This window comes from Triticum aestivum, chromosome 6B (assembly GCF_018294505.1).
Source record: "Triticum aestivum cultivar Chinese Spring chromosome 6B, IWGSC CS RefSeq v2.1, whole genome shotgun sequence".
Lineage (NCBI taxonomy): Eukaryota > Viridiplantae > Streptophyta > Magnoliopsida > Poales > Poaceae > Triticum > Triticum aestivum.
The window spans coordinates 479,776,918-479,792,185 of record NC_057810.1 but is presented as its reverse complement, the minus strand read 5'-3'; the positions used below and the strand labels follow the sequence as shown (position 1 = coordinate 479,792,185).

At 51.1% G+C, this 15,268-nt stretch overlaps 1 protein-coding gene across 1 annotated transcript; it reads right to left on the bottom strand.

Moving 5' to 3' along the window:
- Nucleotides 1-11,189: 11,189 nt before the first annotated feature.
- Nucleotides 11,190-14,202, bottom strand: LOC123137574 (ACT domain-containing protein ACR3). The gene is made up of 8 exons (XM_044557392.1): nt 13,745-14,202; nt 13,542-13,642; nt 13,297-13,391; nt 13,134-13,179; nt 12,885-12,999; nt 12,703-12,770; nt 11,804-12,544; nt 11,190-11,716 (listed from the first exon to the last, which is right to left on the bottom strand). Exons 3-8 carry the CDS (start codon nt 13,353-13,355, stop codon nt 11,390-11,392), a joined length of 1,356 nt encoding a protein of 451 aa, XP_044413327.1. The 5' UTR covers nt 13,356-13,391; nt 13,542-13,642; nt 13,745-14,202; the 3' UTR covers nt 11,190-11,389.
- Nucleotides 14,203-15,268: the final 1,066 nt, after the last annotated feature.

Below are 15,268 nucleotides of genomic sequence, written 5' to 3'. Positions count from 1 at the left end.
TCGAACTTTCTGTCTTGGCAAAGGCTCTGAGTCAGAGGAAATATTAGTTACCTCTTCAATGTCTGCTTGGCTGGTCTCCGCATCATCCTGAGAGGAGTCAGATAAAAAAGGAACCAAGAGAATAAAGTTCCACCTCCAACTCATTATCCAGGGCAAATATATCTGAGGTTTCTGGTTTCTTCTTGTTCTTCTTTGAGGCCTTGGTCTTTGCTCTGACCTTTTTGGCAGGTTTTTCCTGAATTTTTTTGCTCCAAAAAAAAGAGTCGGCCTGGAAAAAGTAAATGATGATAAGAAGTGTGCAGTTTACACGAATAATGAATAAAGTAAATGGGTTTGAGTACTTACATCTAGAGCCGGGTTAAGAGTGCAGACGGGATTCAACTCCGCCTTGCTGCAGCTTTCTAAGCTTTCCCCAAGCAGTGTTTTAGTCATCTCATTGATTGCTTTATCATCTAGACACACTTGACAGTGACACTGTGGATCTTTGATGTCACCAGTATATGTACACATCAAGCCGGGCCGACGGCTCAAAGGTACGATCCTCCAAGCGACCCAGCATCAGACCAGGTCGGCACCGGTTAATCCATTAGCCAGCAAGGCTCTTACCTTCGAAAAGTCAGGCATATACTTAGCCCGTTCGGTGGTGCTAATCCGGTCCGAAAGTGGATGTTTTGGGTTAAGCCGGCAGTCGCGGAAACCCGCAGAGGATTTTTGTCGGATGGAGATGTGTCTTGGCAGTAAAACCAGGCCTGATTCTAGTCTTTAGGGTAACTGGGAAGTACGGCTGAAGGGAAGATAGCATCTCTTCGTCTTTGGATTGAGATTCCACCAAGCTCTAAGCTGGGTCCGTCCGTGAATTCAGTCTGGCAGTTCAAATAATAATACTCTCTAAAAAGATCAACACTAGGCTCTTCTTGAAGGTATACTTCACAAAAGACTTGGAAGTTGCAGATGTCGGAACAGAGTTGGGTCCGATATCTTGAGGGTGAAATTGAAAGAAGTTCAGTATGTCGCGAAAGAATTTTGACCCGGGCGGTGAAAAGCCCCAATTTCTATGATCAACAAAGGCTATAACTTCGCCCTCCTTTGGTTGAGGTCTAACTTCTGGCCCTGGAACCCGCCAGTGGATGACATTTTTGGCTGCTAAGTCGCCCGTCTGAACATACCCATTAAGAGTTTGCTCCGTGACAGTTGAAGCAACCCAATTGCACGAGGTGAGAGTCTTAGTCATGTTTAGCCTAAGAAGGAAATATTGGGGGGTTAAATATGTGATGTTAAGCCGCCCAATGGTTAAAGAAAGCAAGTTCATTATACAGAATTGGTTATGGACAAAGATTGATTGCTAGGAATTAAAGGTATGGTTAAACCCACAAGGCATAGCCGGGTAATATCGACATTGGATAAACACTAGCAATTTAAAAGTTCATAAATGAGCCGGTTGGTATTTGGCGGGTTACAAAATATCATTTAAGCCGCCCATACAGTAGTGATAAAGCAGCTAGCTACAGATCTAGAGTTGAGTGAAATTTCACCAAGTGCTGGATAATAGGTTTTACACGTTCTGCTTATAATTTTGGATCTACAACAGTTCAGAAAATGGGAATAATTATTAAACCTAAAATACCGCAATGGAAGAACATGCGAGTTGAGATTGAATCTTGGACAGAGGGGGTGCATTTACGATTGGAAGAAGATGCTAAACTACTACCACACAACTTCACTACCGTTTTCAGATCGAACTAAGTGCTTAAGGAGGAGACTATGATGAACGGAGATGAACACCGACGAACGACAGAAACCCTAATGCAGATTTGACGCAAAGGGAGATGGGACCTACTGATGCTGATGAACAGCGGAGGGGCACCGCCAAGTTCTGGTCGAGGTTAGGTTGATGCAGCGGCCAGGTTGGTGCAGTCGACTAGGGCGGCGGAGCTCTGTTGGCATTGGTCGTCATGAGGAGGAAGAAGAAGAGGCAGAGGCAGGGGTAAAAGTGAAAAGGAGTGCCCCTATCCCTATTTATAAGGGGGTGAGAAGATGGAATGTGCGGAGATCAAAGATGTAAAATGATTATATTAACAATACGGCTGCCTTGATTCTTGGGAAGTCTATTAAAGATAAACATCCATTGAGATATCATCGGCTTTGTGCGGAATTAATGTGCATGACATAATGGAGGGTTACAATGACTTATTGGTATGACGTCATGGTGGGTTATAGCAGTTTGAATAAAGTTCGACACTAGAGCACAGTTCTGTTAAAGTTAAAACAGTGAAGATTGACGTGAACAAGTTCAAGTCAACCTGGGGCCTAATGCTGGGGATATAACTCCGAGGTATGACCCGCCCGGGAGGGGCCGGGTTACACCGTTGGCGGTTGAATATGAAAAGGTCCAAGGAGGCCCAGGGCGTGAACACGACGACTCATGGAGGTAGGCCTGGTGAAGGCCCAAGACCCGGGCTTGTGAACTGTCGTATGATAGCTTGCCTTGTAAGGCAATGACTAGTTAGAAACCGAGCCGGCCGGGACTCTGTAAGCCGCCGGGTGCCAACCTATGTATATAAAGGTGAGACCCGCCGGCGGGTTAACTCAAGAAACAAGCAATCGAGAACTAGGTCAAGCGTATCCGCTCCCTTGTAATCAAAACTCAAGTAATACAACTAGAAGCAGGACGTAGGCTTTTACCTCCATTGTGAGGGGCCAAACCTGGGTAAACTCTTTGTGTCCTTTGTCCCGTTCAACCCCTTCAAGCTAACCTAGTCGTGATGGCTCCACACCTAAGTCCTTTCACTAGGGCATCTGCCATGATAAAACAACCACAGTCAGTATAAACATTGAACTCTTTAGGTGGCAAATAGAATTCCAAAGTTTTTAAAGCCCCAAAAAGGGCATACATGCGGGTAGGTACTCCACTTCTGCCTAGCTTCACTTAACTTCTCATTCAGGAAAGTAATGGGCTTCCTTTTTATATATAGAATAGCATCAATGCCTACTCCACTTGGATCAGACTCCGACTCAGTAATCTTGTTGAAATCGGGTAGCACCAACATACGTGATTGTGATAATTTTTCTTGATCTCATTGAACAAGTTTCAACCGCTTCTGTCCATTGGGACCTTTCTTTCTTCAAACACTTGGGAATTGGTGTCATGATAGCGCTGAAATTCTTCACAAATCTCATGCAGAAAGTTGAAGGCCATGGAAACTTTTTACCTCAGAAATGGTCTTTGGAGTTGGCCATTCTTTGGTTGCTTCAACCTTAGGATCACCAACATGGACGCCCTCATTTGTTATGGCAAGTCCTAGAAAAAGAAGCTGCGTTTGCATGAAAACTCATTTCTTCGAGTTGATGTAGAGCTCATTGTCTGTAGAACTCCTAGCACCTTCGAATATGATCAAAGGGCTCGCCCTCATCTTTGCTATAGATCAAGATGTCATCAAAATAAACCACAATAAAGTGGCTAAGAAGGGCCGAAGAACTTGATTTATCAAGTGCATAAATGCGTTCAAGAGTCCAAATGGCTAACAACCCGTCGGTGATATTTGCTTTTTAAATCTAGCTTGGCGAACGCTCTTGGCCCACTAAACTGATTCAACATAACATCGAGATGGGGAATAGGAAATCTGTACCTTATGGTAATCTTGTTGATGGCTCTACTGTGCAAACAGAAGCACCAAAATCCATCTTTCTTTGGCATGCGCAGGGCTGGTACAACACATGGGCTAATATTTTTCTCAAATGTACCTTTTACAAAAAATCCTTCAGTTTCTCTTTCAATACATCATGCTCTTTTGTATTCATTCGTAGTGAGGAAGATTAGAAAACACTTGCTCATTAAGTTAAGTCAATTCTATGTTGAATTTCTTTCATCGGTGGCACACCTTGTGGCTCTCGAAGTATGTTCTGAAATTCTGCTAATAAGACACATGCATTTGCTGGAATTTTGACATTTGGGTGTGCTTCTCCTTTTACAATAAGCCCAATACACAAATTTACCTCCTCAAATCTTCCACAAACTCAAACAGATGTGGGAGATAGTTAACATATTTTTCCCTTCCTCCTTGGAGGTGCCATCAGTTTTGTTTGGTTGAATAATGATTTTTCTCTTGCACTTCTCTTGTTCCAAATGGAAGAGTAGAAATTTTTCTTGGCCTTGTGTGGTATCCCCATCAAATTGTCAAGGTCTTTTTTTAGGGTAAACGTTGCCGCATTTATTTAAACGAATGCGTTCATAATGTCATCCGAGATTACATCAAGCACACAATCTGGAGTGACCCCCAACCAAATCTTGCAAAGTTCATCACCTACACCTAATTTTGCTAACCTATGAGCGGAAACATTTGCAGTACGACGAATCCAAGAGACTTTAGAGCTAGCAAACGAAGAAAGCATCGTCTTCACCTCCTGAATCAACAGGCCAGCACTTGACATCTCCTTCTGCTTATTATTGAGCATCTTAACCACCCTCCGCGAGTCCAGTTCAACATGTAGTTTCTCTGCGTTTAATTCTTGTGCCAGTTCAAGTCCTCGCTTGCTGGCAAGAATCTCAAGCATCTCTGGGTCGCTAATGCCTCGGAAAATATGGCACAAGCCACCTCTAAAGGCACCATGCTCATCCCTAAGCACCGCACCAGTTCCCCCCTGCCACCTGATTTGGCAACCGCCCCATCTGAGTTAATTTTTAGCCACCCCTCCGTAGGAGGTTGCCATTTTTGCTTTAGCTGCTGCTCCCGCGGGGGCTTGTTGTCAGCATGAACTGCTCTCCACTCAGTCATATGGGACACCACCGCTTCTATGATTTCATGTGGCTGGGCTATTCTCTTTCCTTCTCTAGCTTCGTTCCTTGCTAACCAAAGCTCGTATGTCGCTTGAATCATTGCTCCCTTCTCCTCATCAGACGCCTCGGCAAACCACCCTAGGAGCCAGCGAGCTAACGTGCTCTGGGAGTCGATCGGACTTGGTGGTTTGGCCACCATAACTCCCTTCTCCGAGCACAAAAGCTGCCAGAACAAGTTGGAATGCTGGCACGACCAGAACCGGTGCAACACCGTTTCTTCCCGTCTGCACGCCACACAAAAAAAATCCCTGGTTTGATTCTCCGCCGGTGCAGCTCAGCCCCCACCGCTAGTCCATTTCGAATCAGCCTCCACACGTGAATTTTGGCCTTTGGTGGCCCATAATGCCATGTATCCTCTATGCTTAGCAACTGAACTCGAGGCTTCCGGCTGTCCGTTCCTCGCATTATCCAGTGCTTTCCACAAATGATATCCAAATTTTACAGAGAAAACGCCATCATGCGTGAAGTTCCAAGCAAGATAGTCCTCGCAGCTCGGGCCTCCAATCGCTATTTGCTGGATATCCTTTGCGTCATCCTCAGAGAACATCATATTTACTTTATCCATATCCCAGCTGCTCCCATCAATTGTTATCAGGTGAGCTACCTTGGTTATACCTGTAACAAAAATTTGTCCAAGAGGTTTCATACTACCTGCTTGTGGAATCCACATATTCACATCGTGTAAGACAATAGGCTTTGGGGGCAACCGGCACAACCCTCTAGGGGTGGCCTATCACATATATATATAATGAGGTGGTATACAACGTTACAATATACACATGTAAATACAGTCTAACACCCTCCCTCAATCTTAGCCACTTTCTAATGAATCTAGAAGGGTAAGATTGCGCCTGCAAGTCTCAAACTGTGGCAAAGGCAATGGCTTGGTGAAGATGTCAGCAAGTTGATCCTTGGAAGAAATAAACTTGATCTGTAGTTGCTTCTGAGAGACACGTTCATGCACAAAGTGATAGTCAACTTCAATGTGTTTCGTTCGGGCATGGAATACCGGATTTGCAGAAAGGTATGTAGCACCGATGTTATCACACCAAATAACAGGAGGCTGTGATTGGGGTATACTTAACTCCTGAAGCAAGGACTGTACCCAGATAATCTCTGATGTGGCATTGGCCACAGCCTTATACTCAGCCTCAGTACTGCTATGCGAGACAGTAGCCTGTTTCCGAGCACTCCAGGCAATCAGGTTAGAGCCAAAGAAGACAGCATAACCCCCCGTGGATCGCTTGTCATCCGGATTGCCAGCCCAGTCTGCATCAGAATATGCTGAAAGAAAACCAGAGTCAGACGGCCGAATATGCAAACCATGAGCCACCGTGAAACGAATATAGCGCAAAATCCGCTTAACAGCAGACCAATGAGTGTCACGGGGTGACTGCAGATACTGGCAGACTCGGGTAACAGCATAGGAAATGTCTGGTCGCGTGATCGTCAAGTACTGGAGCCCACCAACAATACTCCGGTACTCGGTCGCATCAGAAGAAGAAAGAAGCACACCATCAACAGCATTGAGCTTATCAGTGGTAGACATGGGTGTAGTCGTCGGTTTGCACTTAAGCATCCCAGCTCGCTGTAACAAATCCAGAGAGTACTTCTTCTGCGTCATAACAAGGCCAGCAGCACGAGAAGTAACCTCCACACCAAGAAAGTAATGAAGCTTCCCAAGGTCCTTGACCGCAAAATCAGCACCAAGTGAGCGAACAAGCGCAGTAGCAGTTGACTGAGAGGAGCTAACCAAAATGATATCATCTACATAGACCAACAAGTACATAGTAACCTCAGGCCTTTGAAGAAGAAACAATGAGGAGTCAGCAGTTGATGATGCAAAACCATGAGCACGAAGAGCCATTGCAAGACGAGCATGCCAAGCACGAGGAGCCTACTTCAGACCATAAATTGCCTTGGACAGACGACAGAGATGATCAGGGCGATCCGGATCAGAGAAACCCGGAGGCTGGCGCATGTAAACCTCCTCCGCCAAGACACCATGAAGAAAAGCATTTTGAACATCAAGCTGACGAAGAAACCAACCTCGAGTAACAGCCAAAGAGAGAAGAAGTCTGATGGTAGTAGGCTTGACCACTGGACTGAAGGTGTCTTCATAGTCAAGTCCAAAACGCTCTCGAAAACCACGAGCAACCAGACGAGCCTTATAGCGCTCAATGGACCCATCAGAATGCCTCTTCACTTTGAAAACCCATTTGGAATCAATGACATTTACCCGTGATTGTGGAGGAACAAGAGTCCATGTCTGATTGCGAAGAAGCGCTTGATACTCCTGCTCCATGGCCTCTCTCCAATGAGGAATGCGCATAGCAGCTTGATACGTGCGTGGCTCAGAGGATGGATCTGCAAGAGCAGCAGACATGCATGCCGCTAACCAAGCAACTGTGCCATCGTGACGTTGCTTAGGCTGAAAAATGCCACTCCGACTGCGCGTATGTGGACGTAGAGCAGCAGCAGGAGCCGGCGGAGGCGAAGGTGACGGAGACGTGACGGTCGCCGGAGATGCAGGAATCACCTCAGGCGAGCTCGGGACAGACGACTCCGGGCTGCATGGCGAAGACTGGCCCGACGACAGGGGCTCAGAGGCCATGGGCGAACCGAGGGTGGGCGAGGCCAGCTCCGGTGACACCGGCCCAGACGGCCTTGGCGAGGCGAGAGCAGGCGAGGCCGACCCTGGTGAGAAGGGCCCAGACACCCTGGGCGAGGCAGGGGCGGGCGAGGCCAGACCTGGTGATGACTGCCCCGACGCCCTGGGCGAGACGGGGACCGAGGAGGCCGGCCCAGTCGGCGGGGTTGCAGGGCGCGACGATGGCGAAGGCAACCCAGAAGCCAGAGGCGATCGGGCCAGGACGTCGATCGGCCGTGCATGAGCACGGAAACCGAGGCCGTGCAGGGGCGCCATGTGCTCCTCATGCACAACAGAAGGTGCCGAGGATGAAGGCGATGGCGACGAAGAGGAAGATGGCACTTCCAGAATCTCCAAACGAGCCCCACGACCAGTGCCTGCACCATGGTTAGGCAACAATAGAGGAGAATATGCAACATCATCAAATTGGTCAGAAGCAACAGAGGATGAATGCATGACAGGTGGCTCGGTAGTGGACACAGGGAGTTTGGCAAAGGGAAAAACATGCTCATCAAACACAACATCCCGAGAGATGTAGACACGATTAGTGGGAACATGAAGACATTTGTATCCTTTATGAAGAGAGCTATAACCAAGAAAAACACACTTCTTGGAACGAAACTCGAGCTTACGCTTGTTATATGGACGGAGATGGGGCCAGCAAGCACACCCAAACACCTTGAGAAAGGTGTAGTCCGGTTGTTCATTAAGGAGAACTTCAATGGGAGTCTTCATATTCAAAACACGAGTGGGAGTACGATTGATGAGAAAACATGCAGTGGTGAAAGCATCACTCCAAAAACGAAACGGAACAGATGCATGGGCCAAAAGAGTCAGACCAGCTTCAACAATGTGACGATGCTTACGTTCTACTGAACCATTCTGCTAATGTGTATGTGGACATGCTAAACGGTGAGTGATCCCAAGCGACTGAAAGAAGGAGTTGAGGTTGCGATACTCGCCACCCCAGTCCGACTGAACATGAACAATTTTGTGCTTGAGAAGGCGTTCAACATGTTTTTGGAACTGAACAAAAATGTCAAACACATCAGATTTACGTTTGATAAGATAAAGCCAGGTAAAGCGGCTGTAAGCATCAACAAAACTGATATAATAATTATGACCACTAACAGAAGTCTGAGCAGGACCCCATACATCTGAAAACACAAGTTCTAAAGGATGTTTCACCTCACGACTGGACTCCGAAAAAGGAAGTTGATGACTCTTCCCCTGCTGACAAGCATCACACACTGCTACATCTTTATTACTAGACACACTAGGAAGCTCATGACGACGCAAAACATGCCGGACAATAGGTGTGGCCGGGTGACCAAGACGAGCATGCCACTATGACGGAGATACCCGAACTCCACTGAAGACGCGAGCGACGCCAGGATGCTCCAGACGATAGAGACCTTGGCAGAGCCGCCCACTAAGAAGAATGTCCCTCGTGCCCCGATCCTTAATAAAAAGATCAAAAGGATGAAATTCACAAAGCACATTATTATCACGAGTGAGTTTAGGAACTGAAAGAAGATTACGTGTCACAGATGGAACTCGAAGAACATTGCGAAGTTGAAGACTCCTATTGGCATGTCTAGTGAGAAGTGATGCTTGACCAATATGAGAGATGTGCATACCTGCTCCATTGGCGGTGTGGATCTTGTCGGAGCCATGGTAGGGTTCACGAGTGTGAAGCTTCCCCATCTCACTGGTCAGGTGCTCTGTCGCCCCAGAGTCCATGTACCAGTGGGGATCAATGGAGTAGGACTGAGTGTGTCCCTGTGGCTTCTGCGGCGGCGGACGATCAGCCATGGCGACCTGACGAGAAAAGTTGCATGTATCCTTCCCGTCATTGCCAAGACCAAGAAAACCCCGCTGGAAGCGCTTGTGACACTTCGAGGCCCAGTGCCCATCGCGACCACAAAGCTGGCACACACGTGGACCGCCAGCCCCTGGTAGCGTCGCAGTAGGAGGAGGGGCCGAGGCGGGTGGTGGTGACTGCCCCGAAGGAGCCCTGGATGAAGCAGAGGAGCGACCACCCTTGGTGGCGGCGTTTGCCGAGAGGGCGCCGTTGCCCCTGGATCGGCGCGTCTCGACTCGTTGCTCAGTAAGCAGGAGGCGTGAAAAGACCTCGTGTGCTGGCATGGGCGTGGAGTTGCCCCTCTCATTGATGATCTCGACTAGGGCGTCATACTCCTCATCAAGACCATTGACGATAAACGAGTTGAACTCGGAGTCGGTGAGGGGCTGTCCAATGGAGGCCAGCGTGTCGGCGAGACTCTTGACTTTGTTGTAGAACTCAGTGGCGGTGGAGTCAAGCTTCTGACACTCCCCAAGTTGGCGACGGAGCCCAGATACACGAGCCTGCGACTGTGCCGCAAACGAGCACTCAAGAATAGTCCATGCCTCGTGGGACGTCTTGGCGAAGACAACAAGCCCAGCAACGGCCGGAGAGAGCGACCCCTGGATGGAGGAGAGGTTCGCCTGATCCTGCCCTGTCCAGACACGGTGAGCCGGATTATAGACCGGACCATGCACGCTGTCAACCAGCGCAGGAGGGCAAGGGAGAGAGCCGTCGACATAGCCAAGCAGGTAGTGACTCCCAAGAAGCGGAAGAACCTGCGCGCGCCAGAAGATGTAATTGTCCGACGACAACTTGATGGTGATGAGATGGCCGAAGTGAAACGGCGGCGGCGGCTGCGATCCCATCGAGGAGACTGGCTGAGGTGAGAACACCGTGGAGACAGTCGGAGGGGCAGCCGGCGCGGTGACAGAGGGCGCGATGGCCGCGGTTGACGCCGCGAAGCCTGCCAGCGCGACGTCCTCCGCCACCAGCGGCGCAGTGGCCGAGGGCGCGACAGCCGTGGTTGACGGGGCGGCGGCGGTGTGGGCCACAAGCGCCTGCCCGGGCGAAGTAGCAGCCGGCGGGAGCGCGAAGAAGGAGCCGACGCTCCGTGTCCCGATTGGCGCCTGAAGGGAGGCGGCATCCAGCGGCCCCGAGAGAAGTGCCGCGAGGGAGGCCGGCAGAAAACCGGTGGCGGTGGAGCCGGACGCAGCGGCGGACGTCATAGCAGTCGGGCGGCGGCGGCGGCGGCGGCGGTTTAGGGTTTTTAGGCGGAAGCGGACGTAACCTAGCGTGATACCATGTAAGACAATAGGCTTTGGGGGGAACCGGCACAACCCTCTAGGGGTGGCCTATCACATATATATATAATGAGGTGGTATACAACGTTACAATATACACATGTAAATACAGTCTAACACATCGCATCCATTACGAATCCGCCAAACGAGGCCCTCCCGAAGCAGGTCCCTTCCCCAAAGAATGCTTCTAAAAGTGTACGAGGCCGACGCCGGTGCTGTAGCTGTCGTTATCGAGTCTGCGCTGAAGTAACGTGCCTTGAGCACACGGGCACACAGGGAGTTAGGTTGCTGAAGGATTCTTCATGCTTGCTTTGCTAGCAACGCTTGATTGAAGGCCTCCGGATCACGGAAACCCATTCCTCCATCCCTCTTCGAAGCACACATTTTCTGCCATGAAATCCAATGTACCTTGCGTTCACCACGCGTTGCAGCCCACCAGAATTTAGAAGAAATTGATGTCAGGTTCCGGTATATTTTCTTCGTGAGCTGGAAACAACTCATGGTGTACTATGTAGGTACAGCTTGAAGCCCCGATTTGATCAACAAAAATACGCGAGGTTGAGAAAAATATAGGCATCATCATCGCACCTCTTTTCTCCCTCTTGGACAAAGATTCCTTTATCTTTCTCTTCGAAAGATCATCGGGTGCTCGAAAAAATCGAGGAAAATGGGGAAAGTTGTTGGAAAAAGGTACACCAAGAGCTTCCATACTGACTACTCTAGTTGGGGCCATTTTACAACAATTTGCACGACGGAGATTATGCTCCGAGTTTGGCGAAGAGGCCGCCGAAGGAGAAGAAGCTGGTCTTGGCCATGCTGCCACCAGTCCGCTCCGGCGCCTTGTCAGCGGGCACCTTCTTGACGTTGAGCATGACGGTCTGGCCGACCTGTCCCCGAAGGCCCTCGATGGCCTTCATGTCCACCGGCTGCCCCGACGCGTCACGCACGTAGAAGACGTTCACGGCCTGCTCCCCCACCGTCGTCACGTCGGCCCTCGTCACCGTCAGGCCGTGCTCCCGGAGCACCCTCGTCACGTCCGACAGCAGCCCCACCCTGTCCCTCCCGCAGAGCTCAAGCGTGAATCCCTGCAATGTACCCCGCGCCGGCGTTAGTCAGAAACAGCACGCCGTCGACCAGAGAACTGAACCGAATTCTGTTGCTGCACCACCCACCTCGGACACTCTTCTGGAGATCGCCGCTTCGAGGCACTTGGTCACCTTCTCTGCCTCGTCCTTCAGCAGCGTGCGCCCGTCCTTGCGACGAATGTACAGCTCCTGGACGCCGTAGATGCCTTCGGACGTGACAGCGGCGTGGAAGACGACGTACTGCATGTCCGTCAGCGTGCAGACGATGTCGAACAGCAGCTTGGGCCGGTCCCTGCACCTCACGTTCACCACCGAGTAATCCTTCTCCTCGCAGTGCTCCACGGTCACCGCCGTGCCGTCGTCGTCCGCGGGACGGCCCTGCGGCGTACCGTCGCCGCCCAGGTCCATGTCCGCGTGCATCAGCTGGTGCAGCCGGCGGTCCACGTGGGTGGAGCCGGCGGAGAAGTTGGTGTGCGCTCCCCGGCCGTCGCCGTCGTCATCGTCTCCGCCGCCGTGCCCGCGGAGCACGTGCCGCAGCCGCTCCTCGATCCCGGCCAGACGGCACGCGTCCTCGATGGCCTGCCCCGAGGACACGTCGTTGACGTACACCACACAGGCCACCCTCGTCCTGTGCGTCCACACCTCGGCAGCCATCACGTTGCACTGGAGCTCCGCCAGGACGGCAAAGATCTCGGAGAGAAGGCCGGTTCTGTCGGGGCCCTTGAGCTCGATGGCGGTGTGGTCGCCGATCGAGTGCATCCCGACTGATCTCCCAGGCGAATTGCTGCCCTTCGTCGCGCCCGGTATGTTGCTGCCCGGACCTAAGGCCTGTCAACAAACAATAATAATTCAGCTATTCAGCTCCCACTCAGTTTCAGAGTAATAATCGCAGCTTCTTCATGGAAAACTAATTAACAGATTCCGAAATCAATCGAATGTCTCAAAATTTTAAGAGTTTAAACGGATGGTGATTGGAATTTGCAAACCTTCTCGATGTGCTGAATGGTCTTGTCATCGGTCACCTTCTGCCCTTGCTTATCCAGCACATGGAACACTGCATCGTTTAGTCGCAATATACAGCTCAAATGGCAAGGCTGTGTAACATTTTAAGTTGGAGTAATGATGCTCTATGGAAATGAATACTATTGCATAGCACAGGGCGTCTTACCGTCCATGAACCATCCGCCATCCGAGGTGATGTACGCTTTCATGATGGTGAGGTCAAGATCGCTCAGGACCTGCACCACCTCCAGCAGAATGCCATTCTTGTTCATACTGTCCACCTAAAACCATCACAAGGCAGAGAAGCTCATTAACTGATCATACGGCACATAAAATTGCGTACACAAATTTGGAGTTTGAAACGATTCCCGACTGTTTCTTGCCTCTGAACAGGATGAATTCAGATGGTTCTTACCTTCACTAGGGTGCAGTCGCGGCATGTGTTGTTGTCGATGCAGACCCTGCAAAGTTTTTACCGGGTTAAGAGCAGATATTAGCAGAATTTCCAGCAAGTGATGGCATATAAACCGGATGATGAACGAAATCGATCAAATTCTGAAGCTTAATTAGGGACCAACCGAGGAGGGTTGATGCGCTGATTGAAGTTCTCATACTCAGGATCGAAGTAAGGCCGCATCTTTCCCCGGCAGTGGATCCTTCCTTCACCCTGCCGCTGAAAGAATCAATTGCGAGCCAACGTTATCGGTGTGATCCATGTATGTATGGTGATCTCCAATCATGGGAGCAGGACTTGGATCCAAATTAACAAAGGAGAAGAGCATAAAGCAGACGTAATCACTTTGGGGAAATGGAGTAGACCAACCTTTCAGTCGATTCTTCCGCCAGGGTAGCTTCAAAGTTCCTGCTTTCGCTGAATTTTCTTTTATATCTTGGATCGAAAGCGAAGCTGGTACCTGCGGTATCCTGAAAAGTCATCGGACATTTCGAATCAATTTCAGAAACAAGGATACTTGCTTAGAAATCTCATGAATTCAGAGACCGAGGCGAGGATAAAGAAAGAAATACTTGGAATCGCAGAGCTGGTTCTTTCCTTTTCCCGGGAACAATGGTGTATGAAATCAACAACCATGGACGGGCAATATTTCCTTGAGACCATCATAGGGGCGTAGACTAAAGCACACAAGCAAGATACTATTTCGCCTCATGGTGGCCTGAACAATTCAGCAGAACGGCGAGTGGCTGTGGAAAATGGATACTTTATGTGCTCGTCATGGCTTGATGCAGAATCAGCAACCACAAGCGAGCCATAGCCAAATTATTGCTGGAATCTGACTAGCTAGAGCTACACCGCTGCTCGCATTAGAATAAACAGTGAGGAATCAAGAACACGTCAGGTTGACAGGATAGGGACCACGCCTTTCTTTCCCCACTCGCCAGGCAATTGGACAAAGCCTTCTTCGTCTGCCGCTGTGGTGGCCACTGACGGAGGGAATCTCGGTGCCTCCGCTCCAACTAGAAGATATGTTACGGTTTTAGCCGTGGTGCTCATATGGACGGTGATGCTTCTTCTTTGATTTGCTCTTTCAAGCTTTGATATTTTTTATTGACTTTTTTTTATCGACGCCTGTGTCGCCCCCCGCAGGCGACCCGGGCGAAACCCTAGCCGCCGGGCCGCCACCCCTCCCCTACCCCCTCCCCCCTCGCCGCCGTCGGCAGGTGCCGCCGGGCAAAGCCCACGCGGCGTCCGCGGCGGCGGGGCACTTCCCTCTCGTGAGGCCATGGTTGCGCGGGGCTGCCTGGCCAAGGAGAGGCGTGGGGGCTGCGCTGCGAGCTGACGCTGACCGGCGCAACGGATTTGGCGCTGCGGTGAGCGCGCTGGTGCTTGCGGATGGACGAGGGAAGGTGGGGGGCGATGGGCGCGACGGCGCGAGGAGGGCGGCTCGTCGGGGGCGATGCGTCTGCGTGGCGCCCTGGCGCTGCTCCCGGCGCGGTTCGGCATTGCGCGGGGCACGGGATAAGCGCGGTTGGCGCCCCCTGCACGGATCTGTTGGGTGGCGGCGCCGGTGCGCGAGGAGTTTGGGCGACACGGCGGTGAGGGGCTCCAAACCCGATCTGATTTTGGGCGGTCCTGCGCCCAAATCTCGATGGCCGGTGGCGCCTGGATCGGAGAGGCGGGAGCGGTGGTGCCGGTGGATGCTGGTGGTTTCCTCCTTGCAAGCGTGTGCACGTCCAGCTCCTGGAGCAGGGGCGCCGTCCAGCCTGTTGGTGCTAGAGGAAGCTCGGGCAGACCAGATCCAACACGGAGGTCCGGTCCTTGCGCGCGGCGGTGCGAGCACGTTAAGTTTTGGCCTGGTTTTTGCTCTGTTCGGCGCGCTGCGGTGCGGGCCGGTCAGCGATGGTTCTACTTCAGTCCCTCTTGGTGCGCTGCGGTGCGAAGTCTCGCCCAGGTCTGCGCACGGAGCTGGAGGACGGCCGGAGTCGATTGGGTTCACCCAGGTCCTGCGAGCGGCGGTGCGGACCGGCCAGGTTGACGTGTGCTCGCCTAGGTTCTGCGTGCGGCGGCGACTATCCCGTGTCTGGTAGTGTGTG